This window comes from Carya illinoinensis, chromosome 5 (assembly GCF_018687715.1).
Source record: "Carya illinoinensis cultivar Pawnee chromosome 5, C.illinoinensisPawnee_v1, whole genome shotgun sequence".
In the NCBI taxonomy this organism is placed as follows: Eukaryota; Viridiplantae; Streptophyta; class Magnoliopsida; order Fagales; family Juglandaceae; genus Carya; species Carya illinoinensis.
The window spans coordinates 49,346,042-49,373,466 of NC_056756.1; the positions used below are offsets into that span (position 1 = coordinate 49,346,042).

Sequence of the window (27,425 nt, forward strand, 5' to 3'; positions counted from 1 at the left end):
AAATTTCAAAATTCTAACCGTACGGATGAGTCCGGAACGATCCAAATAGTAGGAAAGCACTATTTGATTGCTCAAATCCGACTCCGAATGGCTTAGATCAAGCCGAAATTGGATCTGAAAAACGGATGGTTGTGATCTGTCTGGCGAGTGGGATGCACGCGCTGCACAGTGCTCGTGGGGGCGAGCAGGCGCGTATGACACACGCGCTACAGCACTGTGTGCGCGTGGGAGCGCGTGGGCGCGTGGATTTCACGCACTGAAACACTGTAGGGCGCGTCTTCCTCCTCTAGAGCGCGTGGGGGCGCGTGAGTTTCAGCAGATGCATGCGCCGATCTTCTGGGGGCGCGTGTGGGCTCCTCTGACCTCCGTTTTCGATTCCGTTTGCGGCAACGGATTCGTCTTAATGCGAGGAACACCCTGGAGTTGTCAAAAATTGATTTTGACCAATTTGAATTTTCGGACAGCTTGAAGCAGAGCTCTTGATGAATTTTTACCATAGAAATGAATAGTACCTCACTAAGTCAGTTCCCAGGAAAGGTTGGAGGGTCACAATGGACACACTTAAAATTTCCAATCTCCTAAACAGAACCTCCTTAGACTGTACGTATCCACACTACCACAGCAAAAGCTCCACCCCACAAAAAAAAAAAATAACCTAGTGGCTCTGATACCAATTGTTGTGGCACCGGCCTATCCGAAAATCACACAAAATAATTTTTAAAGTAGTTCAGCAAATTGCCTACATCCACTGGAGCCTCTTTAATAGAATTTGTACGAGATTTACAAATCACTCTACAAATTTCTATCTCTCTCTCACGTCCCTCTTTCTCTCTATTTTTCTACTCACCCACTGCTTCTTTCTGCTGATCAGAACTCTCCTATTTATAGGAGAAGTTCTCTTCAGCTGCTGATTTCGGTGCAGCAATCAGCTGCTGAAAATACGGAGTGGGAGCCTAATAGAAACAAGGCACCGAATGGTGCCTAGCAAGACAATGCACCTTACGGTGCATGTACAAGTCATGCCACTTGGGTGGCTGGTCAACAATTTTGGGGTCTTGCATGAAGGAGGAGAGTCGGGATTGTAAGGCAATAGCTCATGCTTCCAAGAAGATCCTCCATCTTCAATCACTTGCTCTGCCATCTCTTCCAAATCAAGATGGTACTTCTTCAGGGGGCTTTCTATCTGAATTCACGAGTTGCACACGTCATTTTTATTCAAGGCTCCAAGAAGAAAGGCTTTAAAGACCAGGATGGAAAATAAAAAGGACTTGAGGAAATGCAAACTGACCTTCGTTTTACTTGACATTGGTAGTGCACGAGGAAATGCGAAGTAATTGGGATGAGCTAAACACATAATAACAGTAAGAAATTAACAAGAAAAGGTAAAGGACAAATTGCATATTAAGGAGGGATGTTCATTTATAGGTACGTACTGGAAAGTTCGATATTACCATTATCTAGTCCAATTGTCTTCAGAAATTCATCCACGTCCATGGCCTTTCTCTGTGCTTTGGTGCACTTATGATGATTGTGTAGAAATTGTTCTTTGGCAATAGCATTGGGTTGATGAAGTTGTTCTTCTGCAACAGCACTAAGCTTCATCTTAAGGTTCTTCTTTGGTGCCTCATTCAGTACTTTTCCAAAGTTAGAAATGTCAGAAAGAGCTTTCCTGTTACCGGCCTGCACGGTTTCAAAGACTTTGGAGATGCCTTTCTTTTTGTTTGTGTCATTTCTTTGTTTGGAAACGCCTGAATCTTCATCAATAAAAGCGAGATTTTTGGAACTTAGCTTTTTTGTTGCCTGATTTAAAGGGGCAGGCTTCCCTGAGTTCGATAAATCACCAAGCGACTTCCTTCCACCAAGCCCCGCTTTTCTCTGTGCTTTCAATACATTACTCTTTCCCCCAATAGAAGCAACTGCCGCAGATTTCAGAAGGTTAAACTAATGAGCAGTCCAAGCGATTAGTGGAGGGAAAGCAATCATTTAAACATATTTGCAAAGAAAGTACAAATAGTATAGTACCATTGTAGCGAGCATTGAAGTTCTGATCTTGAATCAGACTGCCAGCTTGCATTGCCATTCGTAACTTTCGTGGTCCAAATTCCAGTCAATACCTAGTCAAATATTGGAACCTATGATTGAAAAACTGCACATGCAAAAGGAGAACAAGTACTCGGTCTAACTGATTTATTTTATCATAAGCCTATGAAATGAAAAGGCCAAACAGCATCCAGACCCCTATACAAGTGACTTCCCTGTAACATTCTCGAGAGGGTTAATTAAAGCTAAAAAAGTCCCTCCGAGAAAGATCAAAAACGTCTTTCGCTTGCTTGTGCTAGTTTCAGTTGGATTAGATTATCCCTCCTCCCCCTCTCTCTTTTTTGGTCCTGAAGTGAAGAAAATCAAAGACCCTAGTAACATGGATTTATTTCAAATGTTTCCTCTTTTTCTATTTTTCCTACCTTCTTGTGGAAACGAAACAAAGGAACATTATTTTTCCAAAATCAAAGGCTTTGGAACCCTAAGTGCTCCATAAAATAAAAGTACTCGTAATTCGAATAGTCAGAATGCAAGCAAAGCAACATTATTTCTTGCTTTTATAAATCTGATTTCAAATCTATGAAACTCTAGATGTTGAGCAAAAGAAAATGCATGTAACCCAAATCATCAGAACGCGCAAAGAAAGCTTTTGTGTGAATTAAAAAGAATATATTGTGTGTGTCTATGTGACTAACCCTCTAATGCATAAACCCCAATATCCCTAGATGTTCACAATCGAAAGCCCTTTTCGGGAGATTTCACCATTACACTCTGGTTGTCGAGAAAGGGATAAAAGAACACGGTACTTTGGGTCTTTAGATTTGATTATTGCCTACTTCTAAAGCAATTTAAAAATAAAAAAAAACAACTGAGGTAAAGATTTCATCTCTTCTAATTTCTTCCATTTTAGCAGAAACCAAACAGCCTAATCATTAAAACAGTTTAAAAACGTCTGAGTTTCAGTCAGGTAAAAAAAATAACCAAAAAAAAAAAAAAACAAAACAAAAGACTTACTTTGGATGGAGAACTCACAAAACGGTTTCTAAGGGGCGATCTTTCTTGATATACTATGGATTTCCTACTAGTTCTCCCTTGGAGTTTCTTGCTTTTCTTTCTTCGAATCTTCCGTTTCTTGTAAGGCAGTTGTTAAGAACTTATCCACTCAGATTTGGCCGGTCCTATATAGGAGGGAATTGGAAATCCAACGGTAACATTCTAATGCTTTTACATTATTACCCTTCATTGAAACAAGGTCCCCCCCCTCCCGTCTCCAAAAAAGGAACGTGTAGTTGGGAAACGCTCTATATCTTCTTAGAAAGAAAAATTTTATTATTATTATTATTATTATTACAAAAATTCTATTTTATAACAAAACACCCTCCTATTTTATTATTATTATAGAATAATAATAATATTTTATAAAATAAAAATTCTATTTTATTATTATTATTTTATAACAAAATAATTCATTTCGAGTTTTCTGACCAAATGACTTGTGAGATACAATCTGGGTAAGCACCCCACCACACACAAATATCATCTACATGTCGTGCATAATTTACAAACTTATGGACAGCCTCATTCCCATCATATACAGTATGTTGTATATTGTAGCTTTTAAACTTCTTCATCTGATCATTTATCTCCATAATGAGGTTCTCTTATAATGACATAGAAATCTCAACAGCTTTAATTTCATTAACCATCAGCAGTGAGTCACTTTTCAAGATGAGATCTTGTATACATTGGTGAACACAAAGTTGCAAGCCTCTAAACATTGCCAATAATTCAATTTCAGTAGGATCACATGCTTCATTTTCCTTCTTACTTGCTGCCATAATTACCTCCCCTTTGTAATCTCTTAAAACTACTCCCACTCCTGCTCTATATTGATCTTGGAAGATTGCTCCATCAACATCAAGTTTAAAAGTGCCTTCATTAGGATGAACTCAGCTACACTAGTTTTTGTATTTCTGCTTCTTCAAAAGCTTGACTTCCTTATGAGTTTTCAGTAAAGACAAAGCATGATCCACAACCTAATCCATAGTCATAATTTTATTTTCATACATTTTCTGATTCCTTCTGTACCATAAGCCTTAAGAAATGAGAAAAAAAAATTTCAAGTCCTCTCGATTGCCTCTAGCTTTAACTTGTCTCGCTACATCAGCAAAGTTTGTGTGGTTGTTAGAAAGTTTCAGAAAAGGAAAGTATTTAGCCCATATCTCATTCACAGTGGAACATTCAAGCAATGCATGAACAAGGTCTTCACTATCCTTACCATAGAAAACACAACATTCCTTATTAATAATATTTTTCTTCAACTAATTATGCTTTGAGGGTAGGCCATCTTTACAAGCTTTGCAGGAAAATACTTTCACCTTATTAGGTATCTATAATCTCCACAAATCTTTCCAAATCCATTTCTACTTAACTAAGTTAGAACTTTCTCCTCTTATATTGCCTTTGTCCATCTCTTTGAGAAGTCTGTAGACGTTTTTAATTGAAAAACTCTTGCCTCTCTTTGGTTCCCATATTCGTTTATCATCTCTATCTCCAAGGGCAAGATAGATTTTCAAGACTTCTGTAACTGCACCTGGTGGAAGAAGGCTTCTAAGTTTGTCACCATCCCATTCTCGAGTACCTTCATCAATAAGACTCTCCACTTTATCCCCTCGATTTTGACCATCGATTCTGACCATCATCACCACTTCTATTCTGCAACAGGTTTTTATAGCCAGGTATCCAATAATTATTCCATAAGTTTATAGATTTGTCATTTCCCACTCTCCATCGACCTCTATATGAAATTCACTTTTTAGCTTCACATATTCCTATCTAGGCATAAGAGGGTGCAACACCTAATTTTGAATCCATAAAGCTAGTATGACGGAAATATTTAGCTTTAAAAATCATGTGCAAAAGAGAATCCTTTCTGCATGATTCTCCATCCCTATTTTGCTAGGAGGGCCATATTGAAAGTTTTGATGTCTTTGAATTTCATGCCTCCTTCACCTTTGGCAGCGCACATTTTATCCCAATTGATCCAATTGATCTTATTCTCACCTTGTTTTTTACCCCAACAAAACCTAGCCATCAAACTTTCCAATTCCTTGCCAAGATTTCCTGCTAGCTTAAAACAACTCATAGAGTAAGTAGGGGAATGGATAAAGTAATAGCTTTGATTCAAACTTCATTTCCCCCTTGAGAAAGAAGTTTTTCCTTCCGACCTTGTAGCTTTTTCCATACTTTACGCTCAATCTCGAAGAAAGCTTGTTTTTATCCCTTCCAACCATTGGGGGAAGTCTCATGTATTATTTATCATATTGTTGGATACTGTTAACTCCCCAAAAATCAATTATCTCCTTCTATTTCACTGGACTAAAATTTTTGCTAAAAAATCATAACTATTTTGCTTCTGTTTACTTGTTGTCCAAAAAGATTGTGATGATGAATTGTTTCTTTCATATCAGCTTTGCAGAACAAAAGGCTATCATCTGTAAAAAGTAGATAATTAATTCTTGGAGCTCCTTGACAAATTTTAACGCCATGAATCTTTTTTGCAACTTCTGCTTGATGTAGTAGATTGATGAGGCTTTTAGTACTCAAAAGGAAGAGGTAAGGGGATAAAGGATCCCCCTATCTCAATCCTCTAGAAGGTTTGATTAAACCTCTATGCTCACCATTATTCAAAATAGAGAATGACACAATTCTTACATACTTCATAATCAAGGCCACCTATGTTCATGAAAACCCAACTTTAGCATAATTTCCTCTAAGAAATCTCACTCAACTCTATCATAAGTTTAACTATTATCTAGCTTAAGAGACATATAATAACCATCTCTTTCTTTTTTCTTGCGGTGCAGATAATGTATCATTTCATAAGTAACTAAAACATTATTAGTAATGAACCTACGCAGTATAAAAGTACTTTGAGAATAAGAAATGACATGAGGTAAAACTTCCTTAAGCCTATTAGCAAGAATTTTTTAAATTAGTTTATAAAAGACATTACAAAAGTTTATAAGTCTAAAATCAACAACCAACTCAAGTTTCTTTTTCTTAGGAATCAAATAAATTAATGTATAATTAATGGATCTTGGAAACACACTTCTGTTTAAAGCCTCCAAAACTACTGTAATGACATCCTTCCCCACTATGCTCTAGTATTTTTGATAGAAGATAGGTGTCATATCATCTGGTCCAAGAGCTTTTGTAGGGTTCATCTATTTGAAGGCAGTATAAACGTCCTCTATAGAAAAAGGTTAATAAGGTCCTTGTTCATCCCTACATTAACTCTTCCTTCTAGACCTTCAAGAGTATCCATATCCCCCCTCTGATTTGTTGTAGTTAATAAGGCTTTGAAAGATTCCATAATCACCTCATTTCTCCCCTCCTCCTCCTACCATCGACCAACATTATCCCTTACGCCTCTAATATAGTTCTTTTTCTTTCTTGGGATGCTTTATTGTGAAAATATATCGTGTCTTGATCACCTTCTTGAAGCCAAAGTGCCTTTAAATTGCCTCCACATTATTTCTTCCCTTTCTATCCATTTTTGTAAATCAAATCTAGCTTCTTTATAATCATCAATTCTTATACAATGAGAAACTTGAAGAAGCTGGATTCTCTTTCTACTTTGGTTAATATTCTTATTGATGCGCTCAAAGACCCTCCTGTTCCAGACCTCTAACGTTTTGCTACATGTTATTTTTCCAATCACATTCTCTATCAAGTTAACTCCAAGACTAGCCAACCATCCCTCCTTACTTGTTTTTTACAATCAGCAGATTCCATCCACATCGCTTCAAGTCTAAAGGGCCTCTTCCCAGTTCTGTTAAAATTATTCCCCTATAACTACATGATAATAAGGGTATGATCAGAATATGCAATAGTGTCATGGATCACACCAGCATTTGGATAAAGGGCATTCCATTCTAGATCATAAACATATTGATCCAACCTCTCACTAATGTTATGGTGAGTGACTCATCGATTACACCAAGTGAGTTTTACTCCAGAAAATCCCAAGTCATACACTACACAATCGTTCACCATATCTCTAAATTCATTCAACTGCTTCTTAGCTTTGCCACCATTTTTCTCAGCATTATTTAGAATCTCATTAAAATCTCTGAACATTAACCAAGCTTGATTATTTGGAACCTTAAAGGAACGAATTAGATTCCAAGTCTCAAGCCTGTGAGATGTATCAAGATAGCCATAAATATTCGTAAGCTTCCATTTCCTACCTTCCCCTCATTCTTCTTTAACACAAGCATTAATGTGATGTTTAGAGAAATTTGTAACAGTCAAACTAATCTCCTTCTTCCAGAACAATGCCAAATCACCACTTGGACCTACATTACCTATTGCCAAACAATTCTCAAAACCTAAAGAATACTTCAACTTTTCTACTTTCTTCACAACCAACTTTGTTTCTTGCAAAAATAATAATAATAATAATGGGAACTTCTTTCCTAACTAGGTCTTGGAGGGCACGATTTCCATGTGGCTTCCCAAGCCCATAAGAATTCCAACTTAAGATTTTCACTGCTTTCGACAGGGCTGGAGCCTAGTCACCACTGATATACCTTTTGTGAGTCCCATCTCAAAACTCGCTTCATAATTAGAAAATGTGTGATGACCCGCTTTTGCGTGTATTTTCACTGAAGGGTTATTTTTAATTTAATTAATATATTGGTTTATTTATTTTAAATTAATGTATTTTAATTGATTTTTAATTTTTTTGATGTTGTGTTTAATTTATTTAGTCGTTTTACGGTTTTTAAAATCGTTTTCGGCGAATCTATTTGGTTTCCAGAGTGAGGACTGGACCTCATTTCTTTTCCCTTATCTTTTCTTTTCTTTTCTCTTTTTTCTTTTTCTTTTTTATTTTTCTTTCTTTTTCCTTCTTTTTCTTCCTTTTCTTCTTCTTTCTTCTTCCTCCTCTCCCGCGTACGCACAGCAGCCCCTTTTCTCTCCTTCCGTCGCCGCCTGTTTGTCAGCCCGGTGCACCGCCATCTGACCGCCGTGTAGTGCACCACCCCCACCATTCTCTTCCCTCCCACCAGAGATCATCCCCACCAATTTTTAGAGTCATCGGACCAACCGTTAGCCGCCACAAACCCCTGGAAGTCACGGCACCTGCTCTATTTTTCCCCCTGTCGCGGGTTGCTTTCGCAGCCCAGAATTGCCGCTCGCTGGCAGCGTGGCCTACACCACCCACTCAGTTTTCTTCCCCTCTCACCGGTGAACATCCCCACCAAGTTTCACCTCCATTCGAGCCACCGTTAGCCACCACGAGCTCCTCCAAGCCACACGGTTTTTCACTGATTCCGGCGCCGTCGCACCACCTCCGGCCACCATCTCTTCACAGCTTCTTCCCCCACCTCTTGCCAACCTAAACCTCCCATTTCCGGCCTCGATCTGTTGCCGGAGCAGCTCCCACGAGCTCAACTCCAATTTGAGCTTTTTCCGCTTCCTCCGCTGTTTCCACCACCACCCACGGCCAAAACTCATTTCTTTTAGTTTCATAAATATCTCAAGACCATTCCCTATCAATTTCGGGTCTTAGTTTGTCCCCGTTTGAAAGTGGGTAATTTATTACCCACGGCAACGGTGTAAATTACACTGTTACGTTGCTTTTCTTCCGCCGTTTGCAACGCTGCAAGCTTTCGAAAAATACCATATAGCGCTGTAAGTATTTTCTAAACTTTACTTTTAGATTTAAATATATTTTGCTCTTACAATATTTATTTGATTGCTGGTTGGTTGATTCCGAACTGAGTCTGAGGAGTTCGGGGGTCGGATAGATTGAGGACGGAGTTGTTTGGTTGATGTTGTTATTTGTTTAAGATATTTGTACCTTGATGTTTGCTTTGTATAGTGCACGCATGTTCATGTTTAAAAAGGAAAAACTGAGTTTTTCGTGTAGTTGCATGCATGTACATGTGTTTGAAAAATGAAAGCTGTGCTGGTAAGCGAGAAATGATTTATGGTATATGTGAACGGTTGGACTGATTGGTTTGAGTCAGAGGCACGCATAGGGATGGTGATAAGCAGGGACGGTGGTAGAATCCCGCCTGTGATTCCCGCCTACGGTGCTCGCGTAGGGACGGTGGTGAGCAGGGATAGTGGTAGAGTCCCGCATGTGATTCCCGCCTACAGTGCTCTCGTAAGGACGGTGGTGAGCAGGGATGGTGGTAGAGTCCTGCCTGTGATTCTCGCCTACGGTGCTCGCATAGGGACGGTAGTGAGCAGGGATGGTGGTAGAGTCCCGCTTGTGATTCCCTCCTACAGTGCTCTGACGGTCTGATTTTTGGGCCATTATTGGGGATAATGGTGAGGTTATGTTTAAGGATATGTTTTAGGCCAAATGAGACTTTTGGCATGAGTTGGTGAGGAATACGTTTTTGGGGCCAAGTAGGATTTTGGGGTGCGTGGAAAAAAATGTGATTTTATGGAATGTGAGCATTTGCATTCTTTCATGCATATTGTGGAGTTTATTATGTTTTTATCTAGTGGTGTTTAGATTTTACTTACCTGCGGTACCATTTTTGGTACCGTAGATTTTGATGCAGGGATCGAAGAGGAGGGGGAGGCTGAGCCTGAGGATGCGGCTCCGCCGGAGGTCTGAGTTGAAGTTAAAATCTTGTTATTGCTTTGAATAATATTTGTATCTTGTAATATTTTAATATATAAGTTTTGAACAGTTTTGTATTAAACAAGAAAAATTTCGGTACTTAGTTATGACTTTCGTTATCCGCTACGTATTTCTTCGTGCACATTTGTTGCTTATACACACACTTGGCACTCGTCGATAGGGTGGTGACCCGTGATGTCATCATCCGGACGTCTCGATTTTTCCGTATTCGTGCGTGGGGATTTGGGGGCGTCACAAAATGGAGGACAAAGACCCTGTGCAACATCACCACTATTGTTCTCCCCTAATTTATTCTTCTTAACTACTCCAATCTGAGAACTCAAATTATACTCACCTCCTCGACTTCTGTTTTTGTAGGGAGAATGTATTGAAACTCTAGAACCCGTACTTGGATCATGTGTGCGCCTCTTCCAATTTCGTTTAGCACTACAACCCAACTTCTGTTGCTGCCTCTATTGGTCTTGTTCTATATTCACCATATAACTCTGTTTCTAGAGGGAAGATATATTGTTTTCCACTAAGTCATGACTTAGCAAAGGGACTTGCTTTTGTTCAAAGAGGATTGGACTTAAGACTTCGACCTTTACTTAAGATAGCACATTATGAAAAAAACCCAAACCACAATTCTGTAAGTCTAAAAGGCCCATTCTATTTTCTTCATTAATACCTACAGAAATCTCATCATCCATCATAACTGCATTTTGAAAAAGTTGTGATTCATTCTTCCCTTTTATTACTACCATGATTCTCCTTATTAGTTACAATCTTTAGGATTTCATCGCTTACCATATTCTCTATATCTTTTCTAGAATTTCCACCCTGATCTCCGCCTTCTCCATATTTCTTTGCTATTTCCAAACCCATTTCCATTGTTTGGTCATGTCCGATGATATTCCGGTCACCAGAATCTCTTTTTCTCCAATTACCATAGTTTAGACATGCTTTTATCTTTTTATCTACTGGTTTTTGTAATGGGATCAACTGCACGCCTTCTCCTTGGGACTTTTGCTCTCAACCATGGCTCAAATTGATTCATTGAAGTACTATTATTATCTGTTGGCTGGAAATTCTTCTTCTCATGAACAATATAACTACACTAAAAACAAACTCTTGTAATTTCTCATACTTCAAAGGGACCCAGAGCTTCTATCCATTCATTGTAATTGATCTGCCCCTAGTTATCGGTTTTGTGAGATCAATCATAATCTTCACCCTTAAGAACTTGCCCCAACCCACTCCATCATCTTCCACATCCACCTCCACCACTTTTCCAATCGAATTACTAGTTTTGTCTCCACAATATTTATTCATTCAAGTCAAGGGTAGATTATACATTTGTATCCACAAAGAAGCATGATTGAAGTTCATCTTCCTAGGTTGTGTAAATCCATTGAAAGGCTTAATGACAAAGAAATTATTATCAAAAAACCATATTCTCCCTTCCTTAATTCTTTATTTGTCGGCATGTGGGGCAAAATTGATGACGAAGATATTCGGTCCAAATTCATGGAACTTTGCCGGCTTACTCAATTGCCATATTTTTGCCGTAGTGGTTTCCAAAGTTGCCCTTCCTATCGAACAATCAGTGCAAACCTTCCCTATCAAACAACAGTCTCCTTTGTTTTGACTATCCTCCAATACTTCTTCTTTTATCTCAATCGACACATCTTCCCTTCTATAAGTTATAAATGATCCTATAGTTCTTCAATCCCCTCCATTGTTTCCAAACTCTCACTGATATCTACATTTAGAAAGTACTACTCATACGTAGCAACCTCACACCACCTTGGTTTCTCAAAGAAAAAATGAGATGAGACTCTAAAAGATTTTATTTAGAAGCCAGTTCTATTTGGAATTGGTGTGGGTAAATCACACCTTGCAATTTATTGATATGTCAAGATTTTATTAATCAGAAAGATCTGAAATTAAAATCCCTTATAAATTGAGTCCTACCATATCAATAAAATAGAGAGTGTGCACACCAATTCCAAATAGAATTTTTATTTAAGGGTCTTATATTAGGAGTATAACCGATTCGATTTGGTCCAATTTTGAACATAACTAAACCAGTATACATAGATTTTATAAATTTATGAACCGATACCGAACCGATTCATTGCCTAACATGGAGTTTCCAGTTTTTAAGGTTTCAATCCAATCCAATTTTTTCAATTTTATGTATAAATAAAATGATACTCCAACAAAACTTTAGCAAATGGTTGACTCATAACCTCATTTTATGTTATATTAATTTTATGTTACAAAATTAAAATTTATATGTTATATCATAATCAAATGTTATTTTAAAATTTCTAAGATTAATGTTATGTTATATCAAATATTATAAGGTTAATATACATGAATAATAAAATTTTAAAATTTTATGTTATATTAATTAGTAATTTAGAATATAATATATAATATAATATAAAATTAAAAATAATATATATGTACCAGTCAGTTCGGTTCGAACCGGTATTCTAAAAACTAAAACGGGAACTGAATCGATTTTTAACCAATTTTGCTAAATAAGAACGGGTACCAGATCGATCCAGTTCATCGGTAGAGAGGATAAAATATCTCAATCCCAAAGTGGCTTTTCAAAACCAGCCCAATGTTAGGGGTCTTATCTAGAGGGATCGAAGAGAGAGGAAATGAGGAGACAAAAAGCCGGGAGAATAAAGAGTGGTAGGGTGTCAGGAGAAAAAGAAAAGATGAGACATAAATGAGAGGTGATGTGACATAAATGAAGGATGGACAGAGGATAAAAGAAATGGACTAGACAACTTTAGAGGGGCTTGGGCTTCGAGACTTCTTTCAAACTTCTACTTTGACTTTTCATTCAGTTTTTTCAATCTTGTGATGAGAGCACCGCTAATTAGGTCTCGTTCAAAAAATAGATCTCTAATTTCATTGTACAGCAAAGATGAGAGACCATGAGAAAATGTAAAACAACTATATTATAATGGATTCTCCCCTATCTAAACCCCTGTAGATGTAGGCATTATGCCGAACCAGACAAATTTGTGTGTCTTCGTCTCTTTTATTTTTCCTGTATTTATTTCATGTTTACTGTTATGGATGTACGCATGGACACCATACAGCCGCACTGAATCACTACCGGAGGCTTCATACTACATCGATCGAGGTCTAAATCATCATAGCAGACTGAGAATGATTCTTTCTCCCTTTCTGGCCTGTTGTGCGATTTTGCGACATTAACAATCAGTTTTCAATTTTTTTTTCTTTTTAGCCATATCTATAAAGTAAATAGTAGACCATTGATAAGTAGTCAATTAATAAAAATTCATTCATAAATCTTCATCGTGCATATTCGATTAGTTTCTTCTCCTTTTTTTTTTAATTTCTAATTGTATTTTTGTTTTTACAGGTTGAATTTCCTCAAATCCTATTCCTTATTTTCAAATTCAACGCCAAATTTTAAACATATCAATCACCTGTTAAATTTGAAAGATTCATCATTTTTTTAAATTTACTAATGCATTCACATTCAGTTTTGAATCTTAGCATCTATCATCTTAATATGACCACCTTTAGATATTGAAGCCGAAAATAATGAATAAGGTTCAAGAAAATCTTACAAAAATTATTCAAATTTCTTTTTGATCCTTTTGTTCTAAAATATTTTAGAAACTTTTTATTCAAAAGGCTATTTTCTACACACAGCCACATATTAGATGTGATTCTAATGTGACACGTGCTGATCTTAGAAAATATTATAAAAATATCAAATATTATTAAGATTTATTAAGATTACTTATATATTATCCTTGAAAGGACAAGGGCTAACATGTAACGCCCCAACATTGGAATTTCAGGGAATTAGCTCTTATCACCTTTTATAATCTCGCATAACATAATTATATATATTCTAAACACTCTATAAAATATATATTTATCCGTTCAACATAAATATATATGTTCATCTACAAAGACACCAAAGAAATATCTCAACATAACAAACTAAAATCTCTATAAAGACTCAGAAATATCCATGTCTCATTATATCCAAAATAATAGAAGATAATAAATCTACTTAAAAGGACTCTCCAATAATTTTTTTGTACCCTTTCGCATTTATTCATCTATAATCATCAAATTTTGCTAATACTTCATACTCTTGATTTCCAGCTGAATCATCAAAATTATCTAAAAAATATTATAAAAATAAGGAGTGAGTTATCAACAACTCAATAAGGTAAGAATATACTAGTATGTAAATATGAGCATTTACAAAGTTTTGAATGAGGAACAAAATACTTTTAGTTTCAAAATACAGAATTAGAACATGTTATAAAAAATAAAAAATAAAAGGTTCATAAATATTCTTAATCAAAAGTTCTTTGGCATAGCATAACTGAAACATCACTTCAGAATAGGATTCTATGTTTAACCCCTATGGTAGGGTTGTACAAACCTCAATGGCCAACCGAGCAAAAACATAATGTGAAATCTTTCCCTTATTCATTCTCAAAATCTTGACTGCGCATACAGGAAAAACCATGCAGAAAACTACTTTGCTTCCAAAGTAAGTGTACAAGAAATAGAAAAGTTAGTACCAGCCCAAATATAAGCTACAATTTTACACTCGTGAGGAGGTCAGAACATAATAAAAATAGAATTTCATGCTAGAGGTTTTAGAGATCACATCATATTTGACACAATCAGTTAATCCAACACGAATACAACATGATAAAAACTAAGTTTAGCTTTAACAGATTCGGGTCAAAACAGGTTGATCCGTTAATACACGATTGCTTAACGGATCACTAACGGGTTAACTCGTTATGACTCATTAAGAAAGTTAAATTTGCATTTTTACCTTTATACCTAAAAACTAAAAAACCCTACTCCCACCACACTCTATGTCAGACTCCATCACAATCTCACATTCATCTTCAAATATATTGAATCTCTCTTTTAGTTCTCAGTTGAGTCATTTCTCACAAGTTACGCTGCCTCCCACACTTTCTATAGATTGTAATTTTGGTATTTTTAATATTTGAATTGTAATTTTAGACTTATGTAATTAGTTTTATATTTTTGCAAGATATTGTGATTTTAAATTTTATATGAAATTATGTTAATTAGGTCAAATGGATTATTCGAGTCAATTCAACTCATTTATATAAATATGTTGAAACAGGTCATGCTATGTCGATATATTTTTAATTAATTCAAAATGGGTCAAAAATGGTCGTGTTGTGCCAACCTGTTATTTTAATGGGTCGTATTAAGATTTAGAAATTTGACTTATTAAGTTTAACAGGTCGTGTTTTGGTTGACCCATATTATATAATATACACAACATGAACACGATTTGCCACCCATACATTATATCATACCAGAGCACATAACATATTCAAAACACAACTGACTCAAATCATTTTCATATAATTATGCACAAATTTTCATATTCGCTGCCTTTGCAAAGTTCAGAAATAGAATATAAAAAATAGCTTATGTCTACATCAGTCATGACAGAAAATATTTTTTCTTCTTAAATGGATTTCATGAGTAATGCATATAAAATGTTCGAGATGGTTTCCAAATTTTTTGTTTCATAACAAAACATGCATATTTTCCAAAAATAACTTGAGTCCATTCTTTTTATGCAAAGTATAACATATGAATTCTGCTTACCCTGACTTTTTATCTTTTCTAAATTTTTCCAAAACAGTGCCAAACAAATATAAATCGTCATCTATAAAATAAACACGAAACTTACTTAATTTTCTAATTAGACATGTATTATGATATTTAAGCCTGAAACACTAAAATAACCTATTTTTCCAAAAATTCTAAAATCCTCACAACTCTAAAATATCATCACTTCCCAACTTTATCGATATCTAACTAACTTTTTGACTAATACATTAAACTCTAAAATATTTCTACAAAATAAAATGTATGGCTACACGTTTATTCAATTAAAACTAAGCTCATGTAAAATGCATCTCCACTTAATTTTCACTTAACATAATTTCAGCTCAATCACAAGTCTATTTATCAACAAGCCCAATTCAAGATACACATCCAATTTTAAAAGTCAAGTCCAACCCCAGTAAACAAGTATTCTGCCAAGGCTTACCTATTAAGGCAATAATGAAAAAACATTTAAAAAATTACTTGGGTTGCTTTACGGATAATCACATGACCAAAGGGCTTTGATGGTAATTTTTTTGGTAAATAATGTTACACCAATGGTTACTAAAGACACCCCATCTTTGTGAAGAAATAGAAAATTCACCAGAGTATGAACATAATAATAGGCATTTTTGTAATAACTTTAAAGGTATGTTGTGCTTTACATAAAAGGCAAAAGCCAACTTTCAGTTTGTAATGGATAAACGTTTACTAGAGAGACACAAGGCTATGCGACGAAGACTCACTGAGATCAAGGAACACAGAGAGAAGAAAGGCGTGCTACGGTGTTGAAGGCGTGGACTATGACAAAGTATTGGCTTGTCATTCCAAGGAGGAAGAACACAAAATGTGTGTGTGAGAGAGAGAGAGAGATGTGAGAGGGAGAGAAACAGAGAAGAGATAGCGGCTTATGGCGCAATGTTGAGCAATCGAGGCAGTGGGTGGTAGCTTTCGTCGTTGGCAATGGTTGGCTTTGTTATGAGGAGTACAAACAGGGGCTCGTGCAGTTGATGTGTGGAAGAACTGGGGCTATTGGCGTGGACATGGGTTGCTCTATTTTTGGGCATGAAAAAAGGGCTTACCGTATTGTTGCGAGTGGTTGTTGGCTCTCTTACAAGGTGGTTTCAAGGCTAGGCTATGGTGGTTGAGTGTAGACCAGCGGTAGTGGTGGAGCTTAGGCAGATGGTTACTCGGGTTTTGGTGATCAGGGCCGATTGATCCATAAGGCAAGTTAGACGGTTGCCTAAGGCCCCACATCATAAAAAGGCCTAAAAATTACTAAAATGTTAATTATTAATTTTTATCTAAACTAAACGAGGTTAACCTTGAAAATTGAAAAATAAAAAATCAATTCTCAACTCCATGGTTTTAAAGAAAAAAAAAAAAAAGACATTAACATGTTTTAGATAAATTCTGTAGCTTCACTTGAGAAAGCCAAAAGTCACAATAAATTTAAAAAAAAAAACCCGTTGCAATCTATTTGCCAAAAAAATTTCAGAACATCTAAGAACTCTCTTTTTATACCTGAAATTTACAAATTCTATTTTATCTCTCTCTTGTACTCTAGACTCTAGTTTGTAATCTCGAACTCTCTTACATCTATCTTACTTGTATGGCACTGGCAGTCTCTCTCATTGCTGCATCGCACTGGCATATGTTGAGCGGCATCTCTGATATGCTAGATGGTCAACAAAGGTAAACTAATGCCAAAAATTTTGTTTATATATATACCATACAACAAAATTTTGTGGTAATAAAATAGCCACGTTTATCTTCTTGTCTCTAGAGTCTAGAACATCTTTTTTTTTTTTTTTTTTTTCTTCTGTCTTCTTCTTCAACACTTCAACATAAGGTTTCATAATTGAATTCACATGGCCCATGGGCCATGTATACCTTGACTTTTTTTTTTCCAAATTTTGTTTTTTTTTTCCCAATTTCTCTAATGTTAATTTATTTCTTTAATTTTGAATATTAATATTAATATATTTTATTTTATTATGTAGATTAACAATTTTATATATAAGTGGAGTTCATTTGTTATATTAAAGTGAAGCCCATTTGCTAAATCAAGTTCAATTATTTTATGTTAATATTTATTTTATTCTAAAATATTCATAAGCATAGTAGAATTTATATAATGGATATTATTTTTTTTACTATAAAATATGTCTAATAGAAAATATGCATATGTATATGGAAAACTTAAAAAAAAAAAAAAAAGAGAGAAGAATATAATGATTTTTATATAAAAATATAATTAGATAAAACTTAGTTTAGTTTGATGCAAAAAAAAATGCCTCATTTTAACTTCTTGCCTTAGGCGGCCTCAAAACCTATTGTACTGGCATGTTGGTGATGGTGATGGGTGTTGACTCAAATTCTAAAAATAATACAATTTGTCCCATAAAATTTTCAGACAAATTCGCACTTAGTCCATTACAAAGATTTTAACTTAATTATCAAACTCAATAAAATCCATACTCTGCCAAAATAAATTTTTGAGCCCTTAGCCTATTCCAAATTATTTGTTAGATTCCAAGTGAGATTTTCATACATATTAATATAAAAAAAAAAAAATTGAAATGCGGGCTTGACGCTGGACTCGAGTGTTATATAATATGCTTTGTAGTCAAATTCAATAATATGATCTGATATATTGTTACGAAAACTTATATTTATATATATTTAAAAGAACTTTGCAAATATATATTAGGATAGTAATGGATACAATTTTAAGATGTACACGTATAATATATTCCATTTGAAAATTCATAATAGTGTTGGAAGGCATGCATTTTTCAGAAGATCGAGCAAAGCTGACCATCATACCAAAAAAAAATGAGAAGTCACCAAGAGAATTGGTTAGGTTGGATTATGGTGGGCGGGCAGCCTCTAGCTGAATTATACACTGCTGCTACTACTACTAGCATTCTAGCTAGAGAACGAGAAACAGCTAGCCCTCCCTCAACATATATATATATATATATATACACACACACAAACAATGATTGCATAACGTACGTTTTATATTTAAAACCATGATCTAGTGATCTAAATAAATGAAATGGACAACTAGCTAGACTAGTATAAGATGCATGCAGCTAGCTAGCAAATCTTGGTACCGACCCGCCTTTTTCATGCATCTAATTTGTGCATATGGTGGACCTAATTATTTACTATGTAGAACAATACATCTTCGCCCAACATGTTCAAAAAATCACAACATCATTTAAAAATATTTTCTTAATCATTAAGTAAAAAAAAAATAAAAAATGTGCAACAGTAACTCCCGCAGGAGCGGACGCATAGCATTTTCCATGCCTAATCTCCTCCCCACTTCCCATACAAATAAACCTACTTTTCAAAGAAAAATTAAATTACAAAGATTTTGATAAAATATATTATTTCTTTGAAGAATGAAATTTGTTTTTTATTCCAAACTCGTTAGGAGAGAAGGGGTAACCAAAAGAACTAAAGATTTGCATAAAATCTGCCCCATGAATTGCGCAACTACTATTCAACTTCATGTACTTCGTCCAGTTTCCAAATCAAAACCAAAGCCAAACCAACTTCTCGTCTCTTTTAATACGCCAACGACTCCTCTCACAGTCCAGAAACTCGCTTCATCGCTAACTCCAACACAACCTGCTCTATGGACACGCCATTGATCGACGGCGACTACCCGCCTGTGAGAAGCGTGGGGGAGGCGAGGCGGGTCTTCTGGAAAGAGACGTCCAAGTTATGGAAGATAGCGGGGCCCATTGCCTTCAACATTCTGTGCCTCTATGGCACCAACTCGGTCACCAACATCTTTGTCGGCCACATCGGGGAAGTGGAGCTCTCCGCCGTAGCTATCGCTCTCTCTGTCATCGGCACCTTCTCTTTCGGCTTCATGGTACCGACCTCTCTATATTATGATCTCATCATGTGCTATATGTTCTTGTTCATTTCAATTTGAGATTAGGAGGGCTTGAGTCAGTTTCCAAGTTGGATCTTGTTTTTCTCGTAATTTCTCTGACATGAACCAGCGGATAACAATGCGAAGTTTTTTTTTTTCCTTCTCTCTTTGGAAACAATGCAAAGTTGTTGATGACGAAACTGGTTTCCATAATGGGTTACTTCTTTTCTGGTGGTTGTTTCAAGATTAGGGAAATTCAAGCTATAGCTGGAATATGAATTTTATAAGCAAGTCATGGGTATAAAATTTCTTACTTATCCGGAATATAATAAATACATACGTACACATAAATGTATCTGACACATCCATTCATCGTAACTCATATCTCATTTATCAACATTAATGTGACTTTTATTGTTTGTCCCAAAATTGTGTGTAGCTTGGTATGGGGAGTGCCCTGGAGACGCTTTGTGGTCAAGCTTTTGGTGCCGGACAAATCTACTTGCTCGGTATTTACATGCAACGATCCTGGATTATCCTCTGGGTCTCCTGTATTGTTATCTTGCCGATTTACGTATTTGCTACCCCGATTCTAAAGTTCCTAGGACAAGAAGATGACATAGCTGATCTTGCTGGAAAATTCACTGTTTTAATCATTCCCCAGTTATTCTCATTTGCCTTCAATTTCCCAACGCAAAAGTTCCTTCAGGCCCAGAGCAAGGTTAGTGTGCTTGCATGGATCGGGTTCGTGGCTCTAATAATACACTTGGGGATGCTTGGTCTTTTCATATATGTATTCGGTTGGGGGGTAACTGGTGCAGCCATTGCACTGGACATCACAGGTTGGGAGATCGCCGTGGCTCAGGTTGTCTATGTTGTATTTTGGTGCAACGAAGGGTGGAATGGATTGTCTTGGTTGGCTTTCAAAGACATTTGGGCCTTTGTTAGGCTCTCACTTGCATCGGCAGTGATGCTTTGCCTAGAAATTTGGTATATGATGAGCATAATAATTCTTACCGGTCACCTTGATAATGCTGTGATTGCTGTCGGTTCCCTCTCTATTTGGTAAGACCACAACAAACACTTGCTTTTGGTATCGAATTACAAATAATATCGCTAAACACCTATATGCAGCTTCATAGCCAAATTGCTTGTTCTGTTTTCCGAAGGATTATCAATCTCATCATGGATAGTTGTATTATTTTAAATCATGAACGAACTTACAAAGAAAAACACCTTATTCGAAATCATGGGCTTATGCAATCATGAAAGGCCACGTGACATGAGTGTGTATTATCTCTTGATGTGGTAAGAAAAGGGAGGTTTAGAGAAGTTGTTCTGTTTTATATCGATTAAAGAAGTTATTCTCCCATGTATTTCTATGGAATTGGTGCATGGGGTAACATTATCCTAGATCAAATACAGACCATTGATAGCGGGAATAGTTAAGAACATGCACCTCTAAATATGTTCCTTTTACTCATCATTATATTTCGTATTCCAGCATGAATTTCAACGGGTGGGAAGCCATGCTGTTCATTGGAATAAATGCAGCTATAAGGTACATCACCGAAACTCTGAATTCTTTTTAGGGAAAATATACTTTTTTTGTCCCCTTCAACTACCAGATGTCTTACTTTTCGCACCAAACTATAAAAACTAAAACGTTTAACTCTGTAAGTTAAAAAAACTAACAAAGAATATCCAATCTGATTATGTCCCTTAAGATGAATGAAGATATGTGATGCACACAATTTTGATAATTAGATCTAACGGAGGGTACGCATTGCAACATTTTGTTTTTTTTTGTTTTTTAATAGTTAAAGTGTGTAATATATCAGTTTTAGTAAATTTGAGGGTGCGAAGTGGATTCTTTTCTCTTCTTTTTGTATCATTTTTTGGTAACACTCCAAACACCTAATTACGTATGGATAAAAATAAGTAATAATTGAAGAACACTATGATGTTGTATAATGTATTGCTGTTGAATCGCTTATTGATAATGTGAGGATTCTATTAATAAATTCAGAGAATTGTGGCAACGTGGCCAAAAAAGTTGCTTACTGACATAGAGATGGTGGAACACTAAAGAGTTTTGTACCGTGGTTTGTGGAAAGTTTGCACTTGTTGTGTAGGTTGACAAATTACGTGGATCACTAGCATCTTGTAAAGTATATATGTGTTTGTGCTTGTCTCTTTAAGTTTTCTGTTTTCATTATTTTATGTAATATTGAAATAGGTACTGGCATCTGCTCTATGTTCGATTCGTTGCTACTCCATAGTTGATTCTCTTTTCTTCCCGATTTGCAGTGTTCGAGTTTCCAATGAACTTGGACTGGGGCATCCAAGAGCTGCAAAATACTCTGTTTATGTGACAGTACTTCAGTCTCTACTCATTGGGATTTTTTTCATGGTCGTGATCCTAATAACTAAAGATTATTTTGCCGTCATTTTCACAAGCAGCGAAGATTTACAAAGAGCTGTCTCTCGTTTGGCATTCCTTCTTGGCGTGACCATGGTTCTTAACAGTGTTCAACCTGTAATTTCAGGTCTCATATTATTTGGCTTCTTCTTCTTTATCTATATTGTATAATATGCTTCTCACTTCTGCCCCTTCAATATATTCTGAATCATTCTTGCAGGCGTTGCTGTTGGAGGTGGTTGGCAAGCATTGGTGGCTTATATCAACTTGGGTAGTTATTATGTTTTTGGGCTTCCACTTGGATTCCTTCTTGGTTACACAGCAAAATTGGGAGTGATGGTAAAATTTATCAATTCCACTTGCATACAATACCAAGAAATTTTTCATTGTTAAAGCTTTGGTGTCAATGCCACCTCAATCTAAACTTCATCAATGTCTCTTGAAGAAAATGAGAGCCTTAACTTGATCCTTTATCTTTTCATCACATCTGCAAGTTTCGAGTGTAATCTTTCAGCAACACTTTTGATTTTTATCTTTGCCCATTGATTGTTGGATGCCTGGTTCGAAATCTGTCTTCACTAATACCGAACCATCACCCAGAAACAAGGGCTAGAAAGAAAGAAAAAATATTTACTTCCGATGTTAAAATATTGTTTTCTCGCCTATTAGTCTTACCAGTTCTCATTTTCACTATTGTAGGGACTTTGGGGCGGCATGATATGCGGAACTGCTCTACAGACTTTGCTACTCTTGCTTGTACTGTATAAAACTAACTGGAACAAGGAGGTAACCGAAATTTCTTAAGCTTTAGTCATTTGAGCTTTAGTTATGCTTGCTTGGTGGTAAGGGTTTCATTGCAGTTTCTACCTCTTGCAGTTGTGTTATCTTTAGCAACTTTTCTGATGGTTTTGAACTTCTAATAACTAACGGGGACGTTTAATTATGGGAATTTTATCAAAGCTAAAAAACAAAGTACAAACCATATGATGGTTCAGAAAAAGAGTAGTTTACCTATGATATTTAAAATTCCAAAAGGTAGGAGACATTTAGATGGTGCTGATTCTCATGGGTCCACACACACACACACACTTAAGACACCATAACTCTTGCTTAAGAGAGGTTTAAAAGTAGAGAGTGATGATATTTATTATTAAATCACTTGCAGGTTGAACAAACCACGGAACGCATGCAGAAGTGGGGTGGCCAAGATATCAAAACCGACATGATACCTGATAATGTGTGAACTTGCTTATTATATATAAAATTGTCTACTCATTACTACCGAAATAATTTTCGGTGCCTCAAGTGACCCCAAAATTGCATGCCATTCATTCAATTTGGGTCGTCACTTTTGCATTTCTTTATGATAATACGATGGCTTTCATATGAGCCGCAATTTTGAGCTCAAAGTTAGATGTACATATCATCCATCATATTCCGGTTAGGAGTTTGACATTTTACGTCAGGGTTTTGAGTACTATCCTCCTATTAATTAAGCTCGAAATTAAATTCCATAATAATAAGCCCTCTCTCTCTCTCTCTCTCTCTCTCTCTCTCTCTGTGTACTTTGTATATGTCGGGTGAATGTAATCCAATTGTTCCTGATTCAAATTTGTTAACAGCAAGAACTTGCCCATTGTGTCTTGAAGGGGAATCCGAGTTAATTCATCATATGGTCAAGATATAAAACGAGATACAAAACGTAACAAATTAAAATATTTCATCTAACGAAAACACACGTGAAGGTTACAAATCCCAAGTCCAAAAGTGTATATAATAATTTAGAGAGTTCCAAAAACAATCAAGTTTTTATACAAGCAAATAAAAAATTTATTATAAAGGGAAGAAATTAACTTAACTACATGTATAATTTAGGAGTAGCAACAAGTGAATTAAAAATATAAAACCCATGTGAAATAAGTTTCATCTTCAGAAAATAATTTTGCATTAAGCCACACAACTAAATGTTTCCTAGAAGCACAAAAATTCTCAAGAGATAAATTTTTCATGTAATTTAAGAGGAGTTGCAGAAAGGACCTCGACGAAAAGAGGTAAAAAAAACATTTGCTGCAAGATGTCCCAGGGCATTTCAAATGCACTAATGATGCAACCACTTCAAATGCACTGGTTCCACCGTGTCTCCCATTTTAAATGTGAGCAGACCAATTGAATAAGTTAAAAAGCCTCAAGTAAAAGTTAAAACATATTCCAATAGAGAAGCCTCAAGCAATCCATATTCTAGGAAGCAACCTTTCTTTTTATTTTTTATTTTTTTGTTTTGAGTGAGAGTGACGTCGATTTCGACTCTATAAATATACCCATTTGTTCTGCATATTTTTCAAACCAAGCTCGGCGGAAAAAATTCATATCTCACCAATTATCAAATAGCAATGTTTACATCTAATTACAGCAATTCCACCATAACTTTCAATCCCATCACCTCCAAATACACGCTCGACTTTGCTGGGAAAACCATAGAAACGACCGTCACAGACAAAGCGAGCATTGTAGATGAATGGGTTCAGGAAATGCTTTCAATATGTAGCGGAAAAGCCGTGGTTGTGGGAGGCCGCATGGGATACGTTCGATGAGTAACAAGCTTAGTCGGCGACGCTTCAACTTAGCATAGGACGAAAGTGCCTAATAATTCAATTATTCTATCTGGACTACATTCCACAATCCATAAAGAGCTTTCTTTATGGAATCGAACTTCACTTTTGTGGGGATTGAGTTAGGGGATGACATAGCGAAGCTCCAGAACGAATATGGGCTTGGATGTAGCAAAAGTGCGGATATCAGGGAGCTGGCAAAGAGAAAATGGCCAGGCCGGTTTAGAAGGCCTGGGCTGAAGGATCTGATCTGGCTTTGGAAGTTGTGGGTCTTTATATGAGGAAGGCCTAGCATGTGTGCATGAGTAACTGGGAGGCAAGGCTGCTCACCGAAAGTCAAGTTGAATCCGCATGCATCGATGCCTAAAAATGCCTCTTATAGGATTGGCCATAAGCTTCTCCTTGAGATCTGACCTTTCATTCCTTCCTTAAATCACATATGCTTTGATTTGTCGTTACACACTCGGTTTTTATGCTCTGGTTGTTTACTTGCGCGTTAAAAATTAAAATTTTGTCATATGCAAATAAAATCGCGTATTAATTTATATATTAATATTAATTTTTTTATATTCAAAATTTAAATTAGTATTTTTTAATAAAATTTACTTTTTGACCAATCATATTAAATTAGTGTATATATTAGTGCACATTTATGTTTATAACTAGATTTTTCTTAAAAATTATAATGTGTTATGTTAAACTTGGGGGAACCTCGATCTGTTTAATTTGTGTTTATTATGTATATATATATATGTTAGTTGGGGTGTTTTGTTTTTTCCTTCCTATTTAATAAGACGTGGTCTTGGTCTTGGTCTTGCTTATACTATATATATATATATATATATATATATGTTAGTTGGGGTGTTTTGTTTTTTCCTTCCTATTTAATAAGACGTGGTCTTGGTCTTGCTTATACTATCTAGAAGGCATCTATGAGTTTGTGTAACCTGGGCCCAAGGGTATAAGTCAAATCGAATTCCAACGAGTTTTGCGCGTCTGGTACGTGGGAAATCAATTTTCATAGTGGCAGAAGAAGTAATAAACAAGCCCATAAAAAATATAAGAGAGAATATCAAGGCGCGTGGCTCCAAACAGCCCACTCCCCCAGTAGTCCCCCCCCCCAAAGTAGTTTCACCCCCCCCTCATTCCACCCCCAACAAAAACCAACTAATTACTCCCCCACTCGTTTGCTTACTGCTTAAGCATTCCTATTACCATTTCACACACTGACAGCCTAGTTATGATAACCTTATCCTAACTTCTTTGCCCAATTTAACCTTTACCTTTTCAACATATTCCCATCAGTCCGCTAGCCCTGTCAAGTGCCAACTCAGTATCGTCAAGGGCAATTAGAAACACAGCATTCTCCTTGGGACTTATAAATACAGGATCTGGTTCCCAACTCACATCACAACATTCGGCCTTCTCCAGTGCATTCATCTTTACAAGACACCCCATTCAAAAATAATGGCCTCTCGATACGAACTAGAGATCAAGATCTCCTCGGCTAGGGATCTCAAGAACATCAACTGGCGCCATGGCCCCATCAGGCCCTACGCCGTCTTATGGGTTGACCCCAACAACAAATGCTCCTCCAAGGTCGACGAGGAGGGTGACACGTGCCCCCACTGGGACGAAACCCTTGTCCTTCCCTTGCCCGGCTCCATCGACGACTACCCCACTCTCTACATCGACATCGTCCACGCCGGTTCCGAGGAAGAAACCAAGCCTCTCATCGGATCCGCTCGCCTCAAGCTCACGGAGGTTCTGGACGACGTCGGCTTCAATGAGCGCGCCCACCGAACCTTACAGCTCAAGCGACCCTCCGGCAGGCCCCACGGAAAGATTGATGTTAACGTAGAAATACGACAGCCACGCTACCGCGCGCCGGACCCCTATCACGCGCCATCTTATGGGGTCCCACCACCATCGGCTTCTAGATCCTACGACTACACTGCTCCGCCACCCTATGGTAACCCATACGCAGCACCGCCACACGATCCTTACTATTCAGCGGCCCCACCGGCCGGTGGGTACCCCTACAGTGGGTACAACGCACCAACACCTTACGGGCAACCAAGTTACGGGCAGACACAGTACGGGGGGGAGTATGGCTACGGGCAGGTGGAGGAGAAGAAGAAGGACAGCAAGTTTGGGATGGGGACTGGACTGGCGGTGGGAGCGGTGGCAGGGGTGTTGGGTGGAATCGCAATAGCAGAAGGTGCCGATTACGTGGAGGACAAGATCGCCGACGAGGCAGCCGAGAGGGTAGAGGAGCAGTTGGAGGATGATGCTGGGTACGATGGGGATGACTTCTAGATTACGGGGGCCTAATTCTGATGTTATTTCCTTTTTTTTTTTTTTTTTTTTTTTAAGAATCCAATAAATGTTTCTTTCGATGGGTAGAAGGAGCGGATGGATGGATGCATATGGCTCCTAAACAAGAAGAGAGAGAGATAGAGAGATGAAGAAAGGAGTGATGGCGTGCTTGCTTATGTCGTATTCAATATTTCAATACTGAAGCACAAAAACGTTTTTCTATATTTCGAAAAAGTATTGTGCCGAATTTGATGAGTGGTTGACTTGACTTTAAAAAATGTCCAACTTGGTAGTTTTTAAAATTTTTAGATTACCTCAGATTTATTGATATCAAGAAAATGAAAAAACTACAATTACATTTCCCCTCGAATAAGGAAATCCAGCTTTAATTTCTTTAGTCTTCTTAGGAAGCAAATGAATGTCTTGATACAAGCAATTCTTAGCAGCTGTTGCTTCTTTTGCAAACTGGCCTTCAATTCCCAAATACAAATTGAAAAACTTACCTGCAATTACTAGAACTAGATATCTCCTATGTATGCTCATAAGATAAAAGAGACCTTCTAACTGTTTGAAACTTTTTTACACTAAGTTTTTGACATTAACATTATTACTCATGATTGGAAATTATACAATTTTTATAATTTTTCGTAACTTTATTTTCAAGCATCATTCAAACATAAAATACTTTTTAATTTTAAATTTTTGACATTTTTATTTATATTATAATTTAATTATTATTCAAACACAAAAATAAATATAATTTTTACAAACTTCAAAATAAAAAATAATATTCAAATAATTTTT

At 36.6% G+C, this 27,425-nt stretch overlaps 3 protein-coding genes and 1 non-coding gene across 6 annotated transcripts; 2 read left to right on the forward strand and 2 right to left on the reverse strand.

Moving 5' to 3' along the window:
• Window positions 1-785: 785 nt before the first annotated feature.
• On the reverse strand, window positions 786-3,185 carry LOC122311686. Of its 3 annotated transcripts, none has more exons than XM_043126321.1 (5): window positions 3,055-3,185; window positions 2,023-2,114; window positions 1,452-1,916; window positions 1,289-1,344; window positions 786-1,183 (listed from the first exon to the last, which is right to left on the reverse strand). In XM_043126321.1, the coding sequence occupies exons 2-5, from the start codon at window positions 2,078-2,080 to the stop codon at window positions 926-928; spliced, it is 837 nt and encodes a 278-aa protein (XP_042982255.1). In that variant the 5' UTR covers window positions 2,081-2,114; window positions 3,055-3,185; the 3' UTR covers window positions 786-925. The 3 variants fall into 3 exon arrangements, with proteins under 3 accessions (XP_042982255.1, XP_042982254.1, XP_042982256.1); XM_043126320.1 differs by having other exon boundaries at window positions 1,434-1,916; XM_043126322.1 differs by having other exon boundaries at window positions 1,434-1,941.
• A 15,682-nt stretch (window positions 3,186-18,867) lies between these two features.
• On the forward strand, window positions 18,868-23,213 carry LOC122309126 (protein DETOXIFICATION 35-like). Its single transcript, XM_043122490.1, has 7 exons — window positions 18,868-19,268; window positions 19,711-20,336; window positions 20,776-20,832; window positions 21,582-21,820; window positions 21,914-22,032; window positions 22,393-22,479; window positions 22,859-23,213. Exons 1-7 carry the CDS (start codon window positions 19,026-19,028, stop codon window positions 22,934-22,936), a joined length of 1,449 nt encoding a protein of 482 aa, XP_042978424.1. The 5' UTR covers window positions 18,868-19,025; the 3' UTR covers window positions 22,937-23,213.
• Window positions 23,214-23,310: 97 nt separating this feature from the next.
• On the reverse strand, window positions 23,311-23,371 carry LOC122312132. Its single transcript, XR_006243045.1, has one exon. It is a non-coding gene; the product is annotated as a small nucleolar RNA snoR60 (small nucleolar RNA).
• A 2,192-nt stretch (window positions 23,372-25,563) lies between these two features.
• LOC122311504 (protein SRC2 homolog) lies at window positions 25,564-26,681 on the forward strand. Its single transcript, XM_043126079.1, has one exon. The coding sequence runs from the start codon at window positions 25,770-25,772 to the stop codon at window positions 26,619-26,621; it is 852 nt and encodes a 283-aa protein (XP_042982013.1). The 5' UTR covers window positions 25,564-25,769; the 3' UTR covers window positions 26,622-26,681.
• Window positions 26,682-27,425: the final 744 nt, after the last annotated feature.

Bases quoted from the DNA above. Each gene is read 5' to 3' on its own strand.
- LOC122311686 (XM_043126320.1), bottom strand. From the start codon at position 2,080: ATGGCAATGCAAGCTGGCAGTCTGATTCAAGATCAGAACTTCAATGCT. The intron at 1,917-2,022 runs GTACTATACTAT...AATCTGCGGCAG, and splicing joins CTTCAATGCTCGCTACAATG to TTGCTTCTATTGGGGGAAAG. The intron at 1,184-1,288 runs GTCAGTTTGCAT...TCGTGAATTCAG, and splicing joins CAATGTCAAGTAAAACGAAG to ATAGAAAGCCCCCTGAAGAA.
- LOC122309126 (XM_043122490.1), top strand. From the start codon at position 19,026: ATGGACACGCCATTGATCGACGGCGACTACCCGCCTGTGAGAAGCGTG. The intron at 21,821-21,913 runs GTCTCATATTAT...TCATTCTTGCAG, and splicing joins TGTTCAACCTGTAATTTCAG to GCGTTGCTGTTGGAGGTGGT. The intron at 22,480-22,858 runs GTAACCGAAATT...AATCACTTGCAG, and splicing joins AAACTAACTGGAACAAGGAG to GTTGAACAAACCACGGAACG.
- LOC122311504 (XM_043126079.1), top strand. From the start codon at position 25,770: ATGGCCTCTCGATACGAACTAGAGATCAAGATCTCCTCGGCTAGGGAT.